Raw genomic sequence first — 15,778 nt, 5'->3', positions numbered from 1 at the left:
GTATGGAATATAACCCTATTCGCTAAGCAATGACGCAATTGCACGAAAAGATCCGCCGGGTGGCTTTTTGCGCCTCCAGTGAGCTACCGGGCTTCTTCCCTGTGTGTTTGGAGCTTGTGAGTCACGGTGACACAGCATCGCGCAGCTCTTCCGCTAATCTCCGCAGACACCGTGCCTGTCACCGCACAGTCAACCCAGTTTCGCTTTTGTCCTGTGGTAGAAGGACGTTTGCATTTAAATCCCTGCGCTGATATTTCCTGCAGGGTCGCGTTACGAGGCACCTCATTACAGCCGGGGCTGCCGTTTTTAAAGCCGTACCGAGGGCTTGGAGCATTTCGGCTGGACGCAATGGACCAGCCTAACGCGACGTACGCCGTGAAGCTGTACATCTACGACCTGTCCAGGGGCATGGCGCGCCAGCTCAGCCCCATCATGCTGGGTAAGAGGTGGCGGGCAATACGACGGGCTGCGACAGGTGTCCAAACCGGGTCGAGATTCACTTTCGCCATGATGCATTCTTTATATTTACATATACAAGGTTATGACAGTTTATAAACACCCAGATCTTAACAGATGCTGTTGCTAGTGTCGCTAGTCTTGTTTTTGGGTTACGACTAGAAAAACACCACGATCAATCGTTTATTATGTCATGTTTACGATCAGATTTATCTGTCAGATGGCCGCTGTCATCGGCTCGGTTATCTGGCAGCGGTTAAATGAAGGCTGTGCAGCCATTTTACCGTGTCGCCGGGCATATAGGTACTTAGTGGGGGATTATAAAAGCTCGTAGCTGAGGCGCTTTAATATCTCTCTGTGTTTTTATTCCGCAGGAAAACAGCTCGACGGGATATGGTAGGCCTTCGTTAACCCTTAACTGTCCAGAAACGCTAAGATGTGACTGGTGAAGGGCTGACTTTGGTTTCCCTTTTGCAGGCACACCTCCATCGTGGTCTACGGAGAGGAGTTCTTCTTCGGAGGAGAAGGAATAACAGGATGCTCGCCGGTAATTTCAAGAGGGATTTGAAACATCTTCAAACCGTCGGCTTGGCTTGTACTTAGAAGTAAAACCATCTTGAGCACAAGACTTGGAATAATTACCACCAGCAAGATAATCTCTGCGTTTTGTGTTTGGTTATGAATAATGTTTCGGGGAAAAATAATATTACAAACATTTTAAATGTAGATGAATAAATCATTACTACATGCCGTACAAACTGTTCCATGCCTCTTGCGCGGTGCATTCTGGGATATGTTTATGGTTACCGGGAATAGCAGTGAATCTCAATACAAAGAAGGCGAAGACCGCGCTTGCGGTCTTGACCCGTTTGACTACCTTGCCTCCTAAGCACTTGGGGCGCAGTGAATTGTGGGATTGGTCTCGTTAGGCGAGGATGCAGCCGATGTATCCTTGGTATTTGGGGGCGGAGCAAACATCCGGGGATTCTTTTTTTTAACTGTCTTATACTTGTCTTATAAAAGTGTCCTTTACAAAATGTTGTATAATAAGTTGACTAGTAGGAATTATGAAAAACACAATTGGAAAAGTAGACAGATTTATCTTTGGCATATTGTACGTATTGGAACTGGTTTTCGGCAATGGAAGATGACGCAATACTGATAGGCGAGAACACAAGTATGGTCAAGTATGTAAATTGAGATTCACCTTAGGTGTAAGGCTGCTTTAGTGTGAATATTCAGTATTGATGCTTTGTTTTAGGGTGGAACGCTTTTGGGAGAGCCCAACACTATTGTGGATCTGGGCAGCACAGAGGTGACTGAGGAAATTTTTATGGAGTACCTGTCCTCACTGGGGGAATCTACGTACAGGTGAGATACTGGTCTGGGCAGGTCCTGCTGGATATCCAAGTGCACATGTCAAAGGAAACTTTGCATGCAACTTTTTGTAAGTGCTCCTGTTTCCCCCACGCAAGAGCGGACAGGTATCGACTGTTTGAGCACAACTGCAACACCTTTACCAACGAGGTGGCGCAGTTCCTGACAGGCCGCAAAATCCCTGCGTACATCACAGACCTGCCGTCTGAGGTCCTCTCCACGTGAGTCCCCACCCGTCGGCTGAATTGATTTAGCAGACGCTGCAGAGAAAGGCTGATTTCACGGGGCACCTAAGAGGTCACCTGCTTTTACTTAAGATTACAGTAGTAGACGTTGACTTGAACATTCAGTATGAAAACAAGGACACAATGAGTTTAAAAAGAGTTCAATGGAAATTAGGTACTGATTGAACCTTTTTCTATTGTTCACAGTGCAATAGTATTGAAAATAATAACACACATATTACTAGTATACATTTTATATAGACACACTTTTCTATATCCAAAGTGTTTCCTTAAGTGCTTTTCCCAAGTTTATTGGGAATATCGTACAAGTAAATGCACTGTAGTTGGCATCCTCTAACAATGAGTATTTATTTATATATTACTAATTTGTACTAGGAGCGTTTGTGTGTTTCTGTGAATGTTATGGGCTGTTACTCTAATGACAGTGTGTCAGAGGGGCCTGTGAGGGCTTTAGGTGTCCCGTACTGTGCCCGATTGGCATTCTTTGAGGAGATGCCTGTGGACCTGTGAGGGCTTTAGGTGTCCCGTACTGTGCCCGATTGGCATTCTTTGAGGAGATGCCTGTGGACCTGTGACCCATCCTTCTTCACCCCTCAGGCCCTTCGGTCAGGCTCTGCGTCCCCTATTGGATTCCATCACCATTGCCCCCCCAGGGGGAAATGTGATCAACGGACAAGACAGCCAGAGATAGAGTCCCAGACCGTGTCCCTGCTTCCGGAGTGATATGTATAACACAGGACGAGTCTCGGGCTCCTGAGAGCTCTGCAGCCCTGCACCTGGTGACTCTCTTTGTGGTCTCCTCGTACCAGCAAACTCCCTGTCTCACGCCAGCTTAGACTTCAGCTTCTCGCTCTGATCTTTGGAGAGCCCACCGCCTAAAATCATTTTTTTAACATTATAACACAGTTGTGAATATGCAGTACGTGGCACATTCACGGTGTTAAACCAGTCTGGCCTTTGATTTCTGTGACTGTGGACACATATTGGGGTGGGGTGGGGTGGGGGGCAGGGGTTCAGGGGTACATTGACCAGACACCAGCTACATGGGGTGGGGAGTGTGGGGGCTCACTCTAAATCTCCGGCTGAAGTCTCACTCCTTAGTCCAGCTTCTTGAAACCGTGGCCTTCTTATGTCACACAGACCTTTTGAATGTCATCGTATACCTTTGCTTGGCGGTAGGCTCAGGATTAGCAAGGAGCAAACCTTGGGAACCACGGGGTACCATTGGGAGCAGAGCTGCAGACCTCTCCTGGGGGTATTTGGGGGGGGGGGCATGTATTTATATCATTACTGTCATTTCCTTATTCTAATCTATCTTAAGAAACACTCAGCATCGCAGACCCTCACACACATTACTGTAAACGACTTCTGCATTACAGCGCCGTTACAAACACACGTTGTTCTTGTCCTTCTTATACAAAACGTACCGTATCTGCAAGCGTGCTGTGCTTGGAGGTCCAGTGCCGGGCTGCGCGTTGGGCTCCGCCCTCTCCTGCAATCCGCAGCGGCCGGTGGTCTGCGGACGAAACGAACCGGGCACCTTTTGTACGTGTCACAGATAGGCGTGGAGGGGAACAGACCTGGAAGGAAGAGTGGCTGTGGCCCAGTCACTCGTCGCCACCTGCTGGCCGTTTACGGCGTCTCTAGCCGTCCGAGGCAGCAGTAATATAGATAATCTTTTAAATTGGCACCCTGTCCAATTTGTCCCCTGCCTCGCGGCCGGTGCTTCCTGGCATCGGCTACACATTGGCTGCAGTTCTTGTCTACAGGCATGCTTCTAGAAAACGGTCAGATTATTTATTAAAGTCACTCAATGACCCTGATTTAAAGACAAGCATTTTAGGGCCCTTTTTCTACATCAGAATCCTCCATTTTTATATGAAAGGTTGTGGGCAGCTGTGTTTCATGCCAAATCTGTCTTTTATAGGTTTAATTTGCTTTTCAATTCAGAGTAAATGTTGATTGCCAAATCTGATATGACTACAATTCACTAGTAGCAATGCAGAGTTTGTCGGAAAGACTTAAAACGCGACCAAAAGTCGTGACCAAAAGTGTCCTTTACAAAATGTTGTGTAATAATTTGACCAGTATAAAGTATGATGTGCAAGGAATTACATTTAAAAAAACAATTGGAAAAGTAAACAGAAGTATCTTTGGCATAAAGGCGAATACAACTTGAAATAATCTGTGAGAAGCTGGCATTGTGCAGCAGTACGCTCACAGAATTAGCCTTTGGGCTACAAGTGTTCCTCTTGTTGGACTGTGGGAGGCAGCATGCGGTGGACTGGTACCCGACACACCAGCATCCTGTGACGGCACGATTGCTTAGTCTGAGTTTGGTTTCATCATCCCACTCGGATTTCATTATCTTGAAAGCAATCTTAGCTTCTCGGTCTCCACCGCCGGACAAAGGTTTTCTGATGATTTCCGATCACCTGTCTCCTTTCATAGAGAATAAAAGTTGGATTGTCAGCTTGTCCCTGCTGTTTTTACGCCGTCGGCTTAACCGCGTCCGTCCAGAGTTCAGTGCCTTCTCGCGATTCCAGCTGAGCGTGGGCAGCGTCCTGGTGTGAGACGTAAGTGGGTTAGTGTGGAAGGTTTGTGAAATGTCACACAAAGAACACCTTGAAAACTCCCATCTTCCGTAACCGGTTCCCCGGTACAGGGTCACGGTGGGCCTGAAGCCTGTGTGAGGCAGGGGACTCTCTGGGTGGGGTGGCGGTCCATCGCAAGGCACACTCACATTATAGACTATTAAGAGAAGACAGTTCCCCTAATTTGTGTCTTTGGAGAGGAGCGCAGACTAGCCAATAGAAAGCTGTGCAAACATTGGGAGAGCATGCAAACTTCACACACAGAAGGGACTGAGACCTCCTTACCCTGCAGTTGTGAAACACTGCTTCAGTACCCTTTTTATTGTTACATTTATCAGATATCCCATGCATTCGTGGTACAAGCAGGTGTGCATATGATTAAGAATCGTTTAAATGTGCCCACTGGGCATTCAGGGATGGATGCTTTCTCCCAGTGTAGTCCCAGTTAAGTCACTGGTTTTGAGTTATGAGGTTTTTCAGGCTGGCCCCAGAGGCCGAATCAGATTAGCTACATCCATCGGAGTCGGTTCCATTTATTTCCACGTGTTCGAACGTTGAACTGAATAACAGCTGTGGTCTAGTTTATTTTTCCAATACAGCTGGTTTATAAGACCACGTCAGAAGCCTGCTTTGGGGACGTACATGAGTGTGTAAATCTGTGGCTTATCCAATAAGAAGCCTTCAGATTCCCCTGGTGTCCCGGTAACTAATAGTAATAGTAATAGTAATGGGAGATTATGGTGCCCTCATTCAATTGCTGTCACATCTGCCTTCCCATGTGACCCCCACGGGGGCGTGGTGATGGGGGGAGATAGCCAATCACAGCGAGGAATGCGTCACCGCAGGTGGTCACAGCGCGACTGATAGGCAACATCTGGTAAACTGGAATACTGTACTGACACAAATACATAATTATCTTGCCATTTTTAACATGTTTTTTAATATCATTTATTAATGTGATCATCATCAGTGTTATATATTATAATAGTTATATGTATTGCTTGACTAATTATGAATATAAATGTTAATTCTTTATTGCGATTCCAGTTGCTACGTTAAAAGAAGACCATGGATGGATTTTAAACTATTTTGTGTATTTTACTGTTTGATTAATGCAGTAAGTTGTCATTATTTCATGATCTACTTCCACCTGATAAAATAAACTCCGTCAAATGGATTTTTGGTGAGAGTGCTTTTTGTGGCGGAGCCGCAGTTGCGGTCGTGTTCCTCCAGGGGGCCTCAGTGGGTGGGCAGGGGCCATCGGCGCACAAGCAGCAAAGGCCCAAGGTGGTGGGATGTGCCTGTAGGTCATGTGACCAGCCCAAATAGGCAGCGGATGCGGTGGGGGGCGCCTGGTGAGATGTTCGACGTCCCGCCTTCTGCTTTCAGGTGCGAGTAAGGTCGATGGCATGTCAGAGGTCCATACCAGCACACTGTAACCACCTCACGGAGTTGTAGGTAAAAATGGCCTCTTTGGTCAGGGAGTGAGTGCACCCAGAGCTATGAAAAGCTATTTAGCAAAAGCCCTCATCTAACAACAGGTGCGGATTGTAGCTGGAAAAAGATGCTGAGTTGCAGTGGGGCCTACATAACACAGGGGGCGCTGGGAAAGAAGGGAGGCCTGCCTTCCTTCGCATGCTGTATGAGTGCGCGTGAAATAAGTAGCGCAATAATATTATTGTCCACAAGATGGCACTAGCGTCCAGCCTTACATCAATCGACTGCAACTAAATGTCCGGCTTGACATGCACTAATGGAATAGAAACATTTCATTTGTGCCTCATTTTATTTAAAAAATGCGCATGACACTTTTCTTCAGTGGCATCATATTACATCATTTTAGATGTTTGCTGTGGTACCACTGAGAAGAGCAGTGACCTAAAACCCTTAAGTATTGTTGAAATATTTGATGAAAATGCTAGCTGTCCTCTGGTCCTACTTAAAATAACAGAGTTAATGACAGTTTATAAATTAACAACCACACCTGGGCGAGGAACAGAAGCAGCGTATTAAATATGACGTACATCACTATTCTCTGGATAGTCACCGTTCATTTCTTTGTGTCATTTTTTTTGGCAGAGTAATAAAAATCATTTGTGTTAAAAAAATTACGATGTCGTAAATCTCATTAAATATCCATCGCGCAACGCTAAGCCGGGAATCACAGTGCCGTTTCTGTTTCACGGCAAACGCCCCCAGAATTTCACACCGACTTCCTTTTTCTTCTTTTTCCTTATTATGTTTTTATGCCCCATTTAGGCCCCCACCCATCTTCTCCCCCATCACCTGACTTTACTTATCCATTGTTGAAAGGAGTGTTAGCTTATATAAGCCCTGGTCTCTCGTCCTATTTTTCTCTGTGTGGGCTACTCGTACTGCCCCCCGCCTCTGTCTGCCATGTTCAGCCCTCCCTCCTTCTCTGCACATTTTAACCCTCCTGCCAGCGAGCTACCATCCCCCCCCCCCAGCAGTAAAACATCAGTCCTTCTCAGTCCAGCTGCTTAATTAACCGCCAGACATAAGAGAACTAGAATGTGTAGTATTATATCTCCAAGATGACGACTGATTGGAGGGGGCATGTGAAAAGTCGGCGGTTTGTTTGTGGAACGTGCGGCGTGAGAACCCCACCTGGGAGGAGAGTAACGTTGGGGTGTGAGGTGAGGTCTCACAAAGCCAGGCAAGAGGAAAGGAGATTGTTACATGTGTGAAAACACGCATTGAGGACACTCCACAGCCCCATAATCATGGGCATGGCAGAAGTAATGTATGATATTAGGTAGTGGTCCACCTTCTCCACACCATTCTGTGCATTTCAGAGCAATCGAAGGGCAAATTTCCAAAACTCAGTCCACGGGATATGGTTTTGAGAAAATTTCAGTGGAGTTTATTGTTAACTGTTAAATTTAACAAAACTTCCTCCTTGGATGACATTAAAACAGAATGAGTTTTGGTTCCCAACACTGCAACATATGACGAGGAAGCCTAACTTTAGGTTATTGGCGGTCTCATCTCAAACGCAGCAAAAATGGATTAGGTGAGTTTTGGAAACTTGCTCTTTAATTCAGTTAGAAGTGATTTCAGTCCTGATGCGAGGAGGAAGGCTGGCATGTGTGGAAGCCTGAGAGACTCTACCTGTGGTTTAGCTGTTAATTGGCTCTCTGCTACTTTAGGGGGCAGTAATTGGGAGAGGCGGCTAATTCTCTCCACTGGGGTGTGTGACAATCACAGAGAAATGCGTTTGCGATTCAGACTGGGCAGAAGATAATACACATCTCTGTGAGTGCGTGTGTGGGCCGCCTGCCCCAAATCGCATCGCTAACCGCGGCCCTTCCTGAGTGTCCCAAATGTACATGTACGGGAAAAATGAAGCGCAAAAAGTGCCCCCTGGGAAAACTGGGAGGGGCACGTGAACGAAAGCAGCGCGGGTATTGTTCTGGAAGGGGGCCCGGTGAACTCCAGCTAGCTCCTGAAGCAGTTTTCTGTGGACTGTTTCCAGTGGGGGGAGGGAACATGACTGAATCAGGAGATGAATACAGCTGAGACAGACTAGCAGTAGCTTTTAATGTGAGTTAGGGTTGTACAAAAGACAAGCAGTGGACAATATTCAGGGTAGCGGCACAGATCAAAGACCTTGAGAGCTGCTGTTTGATTACGATTTTTACTGGTTACATTGTATTTTTAGATTTTCATTTATTTCCATGTGTATTTTATGTGATTGCGTATTTGTTTTGGTCATGTTAAAATCTATTTAAGGAGAGTTTAAATTTCACTAATAAGGAGAGGTGGACAGTGCGGGGCCAGGAAGTAAAAATCCAGACCAAGATTTAGTTTCAACCAACCAGCATCGTACTCTGTGACTGTGACTCTTCATGCTCCAGGGCTTGGTTGAAACGAAATCTTGGTCTGGATTTTTACTTTCTGGATCCACCACTGATAATATGGAGTGATTTACTGCAGGTATAAGTTTTACTGTCATTTATATGACTGTGGAATGTGGCTGTCAGTAGTTAGCAGGGGCGTTGGAGTCATTTGGAGGTTGGCTGGCTCATTCCCCGCAGCTTAACTGCAGCACACCGTTTGCCTGCCTTGCGTCTGATCGTCCCTGGTTGTGCTTGTATTGGCGCCTCTAGCTTTGCTTTCTTTATCGCTTTTCTGCTTTTGACTATTCATCCTCAGTGTGATAAATCAGCCCCCCCCCCCATCAACTCATCCTTTTCAGCAATCAGTTTTCTTTCCCATCACTTCTCAGTTGTACCTCAACAGAAGTTATAAACCATTTTTAAGCAATATTTAAAAATAAATAAATAAAAAAAAGACGTACAGGATAGTCATTATCAGCAGAGATTTGAAAAGGATAATGTTAGAGATACACATGAAGATATTTTGGGTATTTATAGAGGGAGAGCAGCATTGAGGAGAGAATCCGGAAAATCAGGCGGGGTGAGGATGATCACTAGGCGCCGAGAAGCCGGTCTCATCTCCTCCAGCATCTCCACGGGGTTCATGAGCAAAGCTCCACCCTGCGTTGGGCTGAGCCGGCAGTCGGCTGGACTGGGGCCGCACTCTGGGGGAATGTGAGGACCTCGTCACATCATCTGACGCCCGCTCCGCTGAAGTCCTGCACAGCCGCATGTCCTGCGGCTGACTCCGGTGCCGCCCACCCGCCCAGTGAATGTGACGGTCGACCTTTGCGTGACAAAACGTGACATTTGCAGGTGAAGCAGGTGACAGCCGACTGCAGTGGGAAGCTTCTGAGGTGCTGCTGACCCAGCGGGGGGGGGGGGGGGGGGTTTAAACCTTTCTCTCTGCAAATCCCTCTATCACAGATGTACAGCAGAAATGTGAATCTTCAAACGGAAGGGAAAAGTAGTATAGAAAGAGACGAAGGTGAATTTTGCGGCATCAGTCAGTTCATCAGGCACTGGGACTGCTGCTGAGTCCTGATGAGATCAGATTCCCCTTCCGGCCCGTGGTTCGAGTTCTGGCCAGGAACATTCCGGAAAGGCCGAGAAAGCGGGAGGCAGTGTGTGACCCTCGTCCTCTTCCCAGTGCAGTGGTTGCGAATGCGAGGCTCACAAGCTGCTAGTAGCTGGCAGGGAGCCAATGAGGAGCTTGCACACTAATTTTCAGAAAGAGGGTCAGTTATGTTAATCTCGATTGTTTAATTCTGCATATGCACTTGTACATGTAGGACATGGGATCAGTTTCATGGATTCTGAGCAGCACAGAAATGTATGATGCAAAATGGATCTGTGGGCACCGGCGCTACTGGAGACACTGGGAGAAATGGGAGCACATCAAGTCCGTTTTCCACCAAGTGAAGGGACGCAACTCAGTCACAGTCCACCTCAGACCCTTACGGCCCGTGAATCTGCCATCTAATCTGCAGGACTGTGGACTGAACTCATTGGCACTAGGCTCACTTGAGCGGTTAGGCAAGGCCGTATTTTACGGTATAGATGTGCACTTGTATGATACTCAAACGTTGCTCGATGCAGGAGTGCCAACTCTAGGTGGGTTTCGTTTGGCCCGCGGTATGAAGGACATTGGATTGCAGACACGTGCTGGTCACTGGGGGAGGAGCGGGGTGGTGGGACAGGATATTGTGAATGAGAAGGTGCTCAGCGAGGGAGAAAAACATTCATCCATTCTACTCGGAGGGAATTAGTTAAGAGCCCCGTGCCACACAGGGCACCCAGCGGAGCGTGAAAGAGCGGTAGGGAGGTCACTTCAGCTCACAGGCCTGGAAAAGCATCGGCCATATTGACCAGGCGAGCAGGAGAGGCGCTGACAGACAGGAGGGCAAATAGCACATTGGCACACATGAACGGAGGAGTCCCAGAGAGGTGGAGCTATTCTGCTGAGCACATGGCTGCTCGTAGACCTAATTAAATGGAATAATTAGCGAAACTGCTGCTGTTGCAAGGTCGTGTTGATTAGATGCTCGGAACGGCTGTCAGGACCTCCTTTCCTTTCACGCGGCCGATTGAAGGAGAGCGAGGAATGGCAAGTGTGTAATGCGTAAGCCTGCTAATGAATATGGGCTTCCTGTCTGCTCGCAAGACAGGAAGTCTGATCTGGACCCCAGAAGCAGAGAATGATCTACAGCCTGCTCGTGATGAATAATAGTGTTTCACAGAGTAGTCAGATCATCATGAATAATAGACAATCATAGTTAATCACCGACCAATCACAAAGTGAGTTTGATCAATAATAAATCATGATAAGTCATAGGTGATTAATCTGAGATCACTGATATAAAATTTAAGATCCCGTGCTGTATGCATGACCTCCCCGAGGGGTATCTGCTCTGAGGGAGACATCTAACCTTTTCCATCGGTTGGCAGATTTCTTCGGAAATCCCCAGGCTACTACTTGCATTAAATGAGGTAGAGTGGTGTTTCTCAAGCCCGGTCCTCGGGGACCGTCAGACAGTCCACGTTTTTCCTGGACTGTTTGGCAGGGAGCTGGGATGGAGAAAAGTGTGGGCTGTCTGGGGGGGGTCCCCCGAGGACCGGGTTAAGGTAGAGTACCAAGGTTCCACTCCTTCGTTTTGATGATGTCTTGGGCCAATCAAAGTGAACTGAAAAGTCAGCAGGACACTCTCGCAGAAACTGATTGGTCGAACTGAATTTGAATTCATAGAGGGAAGGGAGTCTTTCTGGAGAGAGACATGAAAGGAATCATCTAGGAGACTGAGAGTGTTTGGCTGCTCCTTTCCTCTTCCTGATGCATCTACGGCATCACTTAATGTTATCCTCCTCCCTCCAGGTGCAGCAAAGTTCAGGCAGCCCCCTCAACTTCTATTAGAGTTCTTCCCTAACTTTTCACTCCCACTTACATTCACCTATCTTCTTCTGCTGGAATTGACGTTCCTCTTCAGTCTCTTAAACGATCCAGCTCTCCTGTGCCAGCTAAGTCTTCTTCAGTTCTTGACACGGATCTCTTAAACTGCCCCCCCACCCCCGCCGTTGACTTCTATGGGATCAGGAATCTCTGTGGACAGATGCACAGCAATGTCCAGGTGTGGAGGGTGCGTCCTCTGAGATAAACGAGAGGAGAGTGATGAGCTGATGAGGACCACAGATAGCGGAGAGCAAACGAACAGCACTGGCCCTCATAGCAGCCCTGACGTTGCTCCTGAATATCATCAGATATTTCTGCAGTTTCACGTTCTCTGAGTGCGTGAATATAAGTCTGTGCATAGCCACTTTGGCCCAGCGAATGTAAACACCCGTGTCGGCAAAATAAAATTCTACCTGCAATTTCTCAGCAGCTATGAAATACATGAATGCTGATCTAATACTTGGGAAAAATTGACCTTTTACATCCGAACAAGGACCCTCAGTTTGCATGTGATTCTAAGGAAACGCGTGAGAAAAAGCAAGAAAGCATTTTCAGTCTGACTGTGACAAAATGTATAAGTCCATCCATCTCCCATAACTATTTATCGATTACAGAGCAGAAGTCATAAAGCAGAGGCCTGGCTAAATGCCGTACTGCATGCCAACCAATTGCAAGGGAGACACACTCACAGAATATGGGCGATTTGGAGAAATTTTACAGGTATTTACTTCTCAGATGTGTTTCTTAAAATTACTTACAAGTCAGTATAAGTAATCAGGGCTGCTGTACTTCAGTATTAAAAGCAAATGCAGTATTTCACATGCTATGTAAAATACTACAGCTTGGTACATGGTATTGTAGACTTTATGGGTCCCCAGAGGGAAATACTGCAAAAGGCACCAAACAGCATGTAAAAACACTGAACCAGCAAATGAGACCATTTCAGCTGCCTGGAGAGCTTGAACTCCAAATGCACGAGTCATTGCTTTGGTGGCATATCAGAAGCTTGAGGTGACGTAACAGTGTTATGTGTGGAGTTATTGTTTTAGATGCTTCCAGGGCGCAGATTCATGTCCAAGGCTGTAGCTTGAGGCCCCAGAACATGTTTAGACCTCGAGAAAAATGGAACGGCTCGTTAAATCGGCAAAACCTGAGTGTCCATGCTGACGTGAGCCCTGGGTCCCCCAAATCCCCCCCTGGATGTGCGGGGGTGGATGGCCTATATTGCAACATGAGCTCGCACCAGGCTGCATGAGGGCTATTTCTCTACGCCGGGTCCCCCTCAGCTCCGAGACTGGTCTGGTCAGCGCCGCAGAGAGTGACCCGGCATCGCCCGGAGAACGCTTTGCTCTGGGATGACTATCTGCTGCAATAGTTCCATAGGATCAGTCGAGTGTGAGGATCCCTCCTCATCACATCTGCTGTGATCCGCAGTCCTCTCCGCTGAGGACCATCCCCAACCTGCGAGAACCTGGCTTCATCTGTGACCCAGATCCCAGCAGCGCTAACCTCCCTCCAGGACAACATCTCGGTCCCCCTTTGACCTGGGAACCCTCCCCTCCCTCACAACCTTCAGTGTATTGGCGTGTTAGTGTTCCTCAGTGGGCTGCTACACATAGCCGGCCTTAATCCGTTTCTTCAGTCATACTTGTGTACATAGGACTGCCTATAATAGTACACAGCACATTGTAGTTTTGTCCCAGCTTAAAACTGATTATGCATCCATTCGCTGGAAGGTCAAAAAAATGTCTCCTGTCACAGAGCTGGCTCTGAGCCATATAGGACCTGCAGAGGGACCAGTGAGTCTCCACGCTCGTTGTGATTGGCTCAGACATACCCCTGAGTCTCTGCGCTCATTGTGATTGGCTCAGATGTGCCCGTGAGTCTCCGCACTACCCCGGGATTGGCTCATAGACCTAATTTTTTCGTTGACCTCTGTAAATGTAAGCTGCCAGATATACAGTATATATGTAAAACACGGTCATTTTATGTACTGTATGTGAAAACGGGCCAGTGCCTGGTTTTAATAACATTTTTATGGTGCAGGATGCTGATTTGCATAAGAATTTAACGTTTTGTCAATTTTTCACCTATATCTCCCATGTGGGCATGACCTGGTACTTCAGTCCGGTCTTATTTCGCCCTCCTCAGCTGCTTAAGGCACTCCCCACTCAGCAGAGCCACCAGTACCCCCCCTTTCCTTTCACTTTCTCTTCCCTTTTAATTTCCTTCTGCTCTTTTTCTCTCTACCTCCTCACCTCCCCCATTCCTCATTTAGATTGTCCCTCCCCAAAGAAGACGTCGTTTATTTATTTATGTGGCGACCACTTTTATCCAAACCCCCCCAAGGCCCGTAAGCACAGTCTTGCAAACCTGTTTTGTATTTCGCACTTCATGTTGCATCTATTGTCTTGCGTATCTCTGGTATCATGGTTTGTGCACAAAGACCCAGTGCCCAGTATTGGTTCCTGTATATCATGCACAATATCAACAATACTCACCACCGTAAAGTTTGCGAAGTGTGCATGGTGTTGAACAATGAATGTCCAGGTCTCCGGAAAGGAAGAGACAAAGTCTCTTTTTGAAGCATGACAGCGACACTTTGGTTATTCACCTGAGCCAGAAACTTGTAGCTGCACAGAGAGGTCAAAGGTTGTTGATTTCCAGCCATTTTCTCTTGGGGCACAGCTGGTTGTCCCGATGCTAACATCCAAGCTAACCTTGTTACCGTGCAGCGTCCCATAAAGTACGCTGGCGTTCCCTTGCTCGTATCAAATCTCCTGCTATGTTTACTTCTCAGAGATGACCTTCAATGCACCATGCTGTTACCTGTCCAGAACTCATAAATAATCATTGTTTGTTTCCATTAATTTTATGAAAATGATGCATTGTTCCCTCTCCCCGGCCCAAGGGTTCCTCCTGCCACTGGAGCCACTAACCCACAGGTCAGCAGTTGGCTTCTTATTCTGCCATCTTCACAGATGCTTCTGAGTCTCCTGTTTAATTCCTTTCACAGATTGCATTCACTTTTCCCATCTGTTTCCACCCAACAAATGTTTCTCCCTCACTTAGGGCGTGTCTGAAATTGCATACTCGTTTGCTGTGTAGCAGGCGAAATGTAGTACGTGAAATATGCAGTATGTCTGAATCCTCAGTATGGATGAGGCAGTAGGTGAATGGAACCCGGATGACATACTACATTCCGCAAAACTCCAATGTGAGCAACCAATAAACATCACGCTATCCCACAAGCCCACTGGAGCTGCAACCAGGGACAAGGAACATGCCTCGCTCAGAAATTTCTGTCAAGATGGTAGAGAAAGTGCGGCCTCTCTACAAATTTAAATAGTAAACAATGATCAGTCACACAAGTCGACTCCAATATGTATTTTTGTCAATTGATAGTTTTCAGGTTTTTTGCTGGGGTCAAGCTATGTCATCTGTAAACATGGGGTCAAGTAGTATGCAAGAGAGTGACTGCAGCGTTTCCAAGTGCATACATACTATTTATAATTATTAAATATAACTATAATTATACTTTGATTGAAATTCTTTTTTATGCCTCCCCAAACTTACTCTCTGTAGGTGAGACCATGCTGGCTATAAAAGGCAGACACAGAGCTGGGTGTTAAGGACCAGCAAAATGCACCAAGGTTGGACTCAAACCAGCAGCCATCTGAGCACATCCACAGAGACCATAGAGCCACAGGTTGCTCCCTAAATGTCCACCCCAGATGAGACTCGAACCCACAGTCCCTGACTTAGGAGGCCAGTGCCTTATCCATTAGGCCACTGGGGCTAGGTGGTTTGCTATATTGACAATTGAGTAGTAGGCATCTGACAAAATTCAGTACATACTATGTAGGAATGAGCTTTCAGACACACACTGTTTCCTTCAGCTCACTGCAGACCGAAGTGGAGTCTTACTCCAGAAGGCAGACTACAGCTCAAAAATGGAAACAAAATTAAACAAAACTTTCTGACTGGGTGCGAGTCACGGTCTGTGCCATTCAGACCGAGCCTCAGGTGGCAGACATCAGCGTTTCTGCTACCGACGGGACTCATGAATACTGAGTCACTCCCACTTCAACCCAATTGAAGTCCCAAGCTGAGCAAAGACATCTGCTCCGCGTTTTCATTTCTAAGGCATCAAAACAACAGAAATAAAAATGCAGTCGTAGTATTTTTAGAAGTTTGAGGGGGGCATGGGGGTTGGTTATTTAAGAGTATAGATTTAGATGCAAGTGTTGGCCGATGATA

General features: G+C 46.9%; 1 protein-coding gene and 1 non-coding gene across 2 annotated transcripts; one reads left to right on the top strand and one right to left on the bottom strand.

The window, feature by feature from the left end:
* Nucleotides 1-74: 74 nt before the first annotated feature.
* desi1a (desumoylating isopeptidase 1a) lies at nucleotides 75-5,849 on the top strand. The gene is made up of 6 exons (XM_049014094.1): nucleotides 75-439; nucleotides 831-852; nucleotides 934-1,003; nucleotides 1,718-1,827; nucleotides 1,932-2,054; nucleotides 2,676-5,849. Exons 1-6 carry the CDS (start codon nucleotides 349-351, stop codon nucleotides 2,767-2,769), a joined length of 510 nt encoding a protein of 169 aa, XP_048870051.1. The 5' UTR covers nucleotides 75-348; the 3' UTR covers nucleotides 2,770-5,849.
* A 9,395-nt stretch (nucleotides 5,850-15,244) lies between these two features.
* trnar-ccu (transfer RNA arginine (anticodon CCU)) lies at nucleotides 15,245-15,317 on the bottom strand. The gene has a single exon. It is a non-coding gene; the product is annotated as a tRNA-Arg (tRNA).
* Nucleotides 15,318-15,778: the final 461 nt, after the last annotated feature.

The sequence above is a fragment of the Brienomyrus brachyistius genome, chromosome 5 (genome assembly GCF_023856365.1).
Source record: "Brienomyrus brachyistius isolate T26 chromosome 5, BBRACH_0.4, whole genome shotgun sequence".
Lineage (NCBI taxonomy): Eukaryota > Metazoa > Chordata > Actinopteri > Osteoglossiformes > Mormyridae > Brienomyrus > Brienomyrus brachyistius.
Note: the sequence above shows the minus strand (reverse complement) of the source record. Positions and strands in the feature narration are given on the sequence as shown.